Below are 5210 nucleotides of genomic sequence, written 5' to 3' on the forward strand. Positions count from 1 at the left end.
CTTGCCTATTAGTTTCCTCCATTTTCTTAATCTAATAAGCCAGTGGTCGTTAATGGCGGCCTACATAGAGACAAACAACTTTACTAAGCTCGAATAAACAAAGACCAGATGACTACTTTCGAAATTACATAGAAACTTTCTGCACGACTCGTGTGGAAAATTACTAACTTCAACAACAAGTTATAAGCAGTTCTCCATTTCCGTCTCCTATATATAGGGAAGTTGACGAAGTTCTTGAAATATTCTGTAGAAAAAATGGTGATGATGGGAGAAATGTTGAATTTAGGCTCCACAATGGGTACTTTGATGCTTATTTATACCCTTTTTAAACAGTTTTTTCCTCGTCATCTTCAGCTCTATTTCGAAAAATATTTCAGAAAAAGTGTTAGTTTTATATATCCTTATGTAGAAATCACCTTCGATGAGTTCACCGGCGAGTTTTTGCAGAAGAGTGAAGCCTATTTGGCGATCAAATCGTATCTCGGCGACAAGTCGGCGGCGTCGGCGAAGCGTCTCAAGGCCAACGTCGTGAAAGATACTCAAAACGTAGTACTTTCTATGGATTATAATGAAGAAGTCACTGATGAATTTCAAGGTGTTACAGTTTGGTGGTCTGTAAACAGAACTCTTCCAAGCACTAAACGGATTTCATGGTTTCCCGATGATGATGAGAAGAGATCTTACACGCTTACGGTCCATAAACGTCATAGGGAAATAATTACACAATCTTATATTAGCCATGTGTTGAAGGAAGGAAAGGAAACGGCGACGAGAAACCGACGACGGAAGCTCTATTCGAACAATCCCAGCAAGGACTGGCATGGATATCGGAGGAGCAAGTGGAGCAATGTACCATTCGAACATCCTGCGACGTTCGATACATTGGCGATGGACTCGAACTTGAAAGAAGAAATCAAGAACGATTTGATCAAGTTTAGTACCGCCAAGGACTATTATGTTCGAATCGGGAAGGCTTGGAAACGTGGATACCTTCTTTATGGTCCTCCCGGAACCGGGAAATCTTCGATGATCGCGGCGATGGCGAACCTACTGGACTACGATGTTTACGATCTCGAACTCACCGCGGTGAAGGAGAACGCGGAATTGAGAAGGCTTTTGATCGATACGTCGAACAAGTCGATCGTGGTGATCGAGGATATCGATTGCTCCCTCGATCTCACAGGCCAAAGGGAGAAAAAGAAGGCGGAGAATGAAGGAAAAGATGATGACCTGTCGGATCCAATCACGAAAAAGACCAAAGAAGATGAGAAAAAGGAAAGCAAGGTTACATTATCGGGGCTTTTGAATTGTATCGACGGACTTTGGTCGTCTTGTGGAGGTGAAAGAATCATTGTTTTTACAACGAACTATGTGGAGAAACTCGATCCGGCATTGATAAGGAGAGGAAGAATGGATAAATACATTGAACTGTCTTATTGCTGCTTCGATGCATTCAAGGTGTTCGCCAAGAACTATTTGGAGATTGATTCTCATTCATTGTTTGGAGAAATCGAAACATTGTTGGGGGACACCGATATGACTCCAGCTGATGTTGCAGAGAATTTGATGCCGAAATCGAACTATGACGAAGTGGAAACTTGTTTGAAGAGATTGATCGAAGCTATTAAAGATGCGAAGAAGAAGAAGGCAGAGGATGAAGCTCGTTTAATGGCGGAGAAAGAAGAAAAAAAGAAGCAAAAATCTGGGGAAGAAGACAAAGAAGAAAGCGTTAAAGAAGTAAAAGAGAATGGGATGGCGCTGGCTGCCAATGAAGTGAAAGAAAATGGTGTCACCGTCAGCCACTAATATATGAATTCATCACGGGCGTAGAAATGTAGGTAAAAAGTTATAATAAAAATTTAGGTGTGAAATTAAAAAATAATAATAAAAATTTAGGTAGTGTAAAATTAGATAATTAATAAAATATATTAAAAAAATTTAAAGTTTCTAAGAGGTGTGCACCCACCAACACCCCTTGATCCATCTCTAGTCATCATTGTTCATATTGTTATTTGTATTGGTTTGTGTTTAGCTGGTGGAGGTACATTTGTTTAAAAATAAGATTTTCATTTGATAATAAACGGTCAATCACTTATATTTAAATCCACAACCTTTAAGAAAAACAACGATTCTTTTAACTACAAAAGTAAATTATTTCGTGCATCAGAAAAACAATCTTAAAACTTAAAATTTTAAGCCACAAAATTTAAAACCCTAAAACTTATGATCTAAATTCTTGATATTAATATGTATCATATGGATATAAGAAATAAAAGTGTTTTCCTTTGATTATATAATTTTTTTATTAAGAAATAATGGAATAAAGAAGGAAGAGAGAAGAAACATAATTTAATAATGAATTTAAATATTCAGTTCTTTTTATCTTTCATATTTATTATATAATAATAATTTTGAGTGCTTTACATCTAAAGCTTCAAGTTGATTTGTATTACTATTTCATAATTTAAGCGTAATAACTTTTATCTCTAAACCTTAAATTTAAAAGGTTTTGATTTTAAGGTTTTATAAGTCCCTATTTCAAGCGTAATAGTGCGGGTGATTATAAGTAATATTTGTTCATAATATTTCTTAACCATTAACAATACACATCTTGCAAACGTAATTATTCGAACTGATAATCTCAAGGAATATTTTTTATATACATAAATGATAACCTTATGGACATTTCTTAAATTTAGGTTTAATTTTAGTATTTATTAATGAGACAAATTGATTTGGGAAATAAAATTCGTGTAAATGACGTGAAAAAAATATTAAATAATTTTGTTAATTGATTGAGATCATTAATGACACAGTGAAAAAGAAGGTATGTGATTGTCCAACTTGTACGCGACGCCTCCCACACATGCATAGAAAGGATCAAGGTCCTCCATGCTCTCTCCATGTCCTACAAGCATGATTGTCTTCCCAAACATTTCTTTAACGCTCACATGCTTTACCACCTTAAGAACAGCTCGATTACCCTTCATGAGATTTTTAAGTAACCTTGAATCATTGAGATCACCACCTATGTTCCACATGGTCTGGTAGCCTTCTTGCCTTTTTGCTATTGTCAACAAGCTCAAAGATAGTTTTCTAAGGATCTTTCCTATGCTCTTTTTCGTGTTGTCCACCAAGTCTTGATAACCAACCTCTACAAATTTCTTAACCTGTTGATAAAGGAAATCAAGAATTGCATCCATTCTACTCTAATACTTATTTAAAAGACCTTTGTTTCCTTCTCCTCGTTCAGCTTTTGCATTTGTAGCAGCACTAGATACCTCAAGAATAACTTCAGCCAATGCTTTAGGAAGAGAATGTAGTTCTGATTTTACTAACATATCGAGTTTGGATCTCTCTTTTAACAGATGAAACATGACAGATGCAATGCTCCACAGCCCCTTACGTACCAGTGGTTGAAAATACCAAGGTTTTGAACCCTCTAATGATAAATACCCTTGATGATTCTCATTCTTGTATTGCATGGCATCTTGAAATGGAGTAACACAGGTATTAGAGAGTTTACAAATCCTAAGGACTTGAATCAGATCTGATATCTTACTATAAAATATTTCAGCATGATCATTGCCCATCATCAGGACACTATTTCGGGTGGCCCTCTCCCCTACAAATTGAATCAGATTTTGAAGAACAGCTGAAACTTGATTTTCAAAACATGAAAAAGTCGAGTCAACTTGAGAACGGCTTTGGCTGATCACATTATGTAGTTCATTGAGCTGAATAATTGCATATAACTTTTCACCGTGTTCTAAGATAATTTGCAAAGCTTTGTCACCTCTAAATCAAGGAAACACTTGATGTTGAAACCGTGTGTTTCCTTTCCACTTGGGCTGCGATTAGATTTCCAAAGCCCTCTCATAAGGGTCATTTGTTCTCCACCATGAACAAGAACTTCCAACTTTTCCTTCAAAGGAAATAAAGATTTTGCAAGATCACCAATTTTTGTAGGAACAATTTGAACTCAGTTAGATCTCTTTGCATCAGAAAATTCATTATTAATACCTGTCTTTGCTGCTCCTTTGGAAATCGAGCATTATTCAACGTTTCATTTTTGGCATGATCAATATCTTTGACGATTCTTGGCCCTTTAAGCTCGTTGAGTAGTTTAGATGCTTCATTGAAATCCAACATTATTATATTAGTGTTTCCAAGGCTCACTGTGTTAGTAACATACTGCTGCAAAATGAGATGTTAGCATTGACTAACATAAATAATAAATAAATAAAATAAAGATGATATAATCATTGTGTCGTGTAATCACTACCTTAGAAGCAATTTCGTCCGGATTGGTGTAATTCCGAAAATGGACGTTGCTGCTCAAGGTTAACACAGTCTTCCGAATTTCGTACACCCGAAATAAAGAAGTGAAATTCTGAATAGTGTTGCTCTTTTTGGAGGAAATAAAAATATTTTATCCGGAGTAAATACTAACGGAATAAAAAAATCAAAAGCCACCGAAAAGGAAAAACTTCACTATACTTGTGAAGAGAGAAAATATAGAAGAAGAGAGGAGAAAGAAGAGATGAGTGAGTTAAAAAAAGGAGAGAGCCACCTTTTATAGCTAAAATGGTAATTAGGTAAAAAAGTAAAGAGAAAAATCATCAAAAAAATCTTTCAGAATCTCAACTGCTCCCATAATCTCTACCATTAAATTTGAATTAATTTAAAATTTAAAATTCAAATGAAATTAATTATATTTCTTTGCATTATTATATATAACCAACAATCCCTCACTAATGCAAAGAAATAGAGACCCAAAAAGAATTAAAACAAAAGAGCAACGGCGAAATTAGTCGCTTAAGCACTAGTATTTGTTAGATTTAAACTAGTACATAGTGAAATGAGTAATTCTTGCAAGCAAATGAATCTTGAACTTGTTAATATTAGGGTTAACTCATACACACGACTAATCTCAGATCTATTTGAGTTTCACAATAGTTAAAAAATTTTGCCAAATAATACCTCCGTATGCTCATAGTGCTATAGAAAGACGGCCCAATATCTTTCATAGAAGTTGACTAGTTCTTTACACTTACGTAGGTGATTTCATCAAGTCCATCTCAAAAGGACCACCTAAATCCTGGGCTATGAACTCACTAAGAGAGTAAAACTCAACATCTCATGCTAGTGAATTCATCAAGTCTGTCTCTCTAGGACCAAACCAAATCATGAGCTATAAATTCATTGAA

At 35.2% G+C, this 5210-nt stretch overlaps 1 protein-coding gene across 1 annotated transcript; it reads left to right on the forward strand.

The window, feature by feature from the left end:
* The first annotated feature begins 218 nt into the window (after window positions 1-218).
* On the forward strand, window positions 219-2052 carry LOC120157317 (AAA-ATPase ASD, mitochondrial-like). The gene has a single exon (XM_039168485.1). It carries the CDS (start codon window positions 256-258, stop codon window positions 1804-1806), a length of 1551 nt encoding a protein of 516 aa, XP_039024416.1. The 5' UTR covers window positions 219-255; the 3' UTR covers window positions 1807-2052.
* Window positions 2053-5210: the final 3158 nt, after the last annotated feature.

The sequence above is a fragment of the Hibiscus syriacus genome, unplaced genomic scaffold (genome assembly GCF_006381635.1).
Source record: "Hibiscus syriacus cultivar Baekdansim isolate YM2019G1 unplaced genomic scaffold, ASM638163v2 tig00111242_pilon, whole genome shotgun sequence".
NCBI lineage: Eukaryota > Viridiplantae > Streptophyta > Magnoliopsida > Malvales > Malvaceae > Hibiscus > Hibiscus syriacus.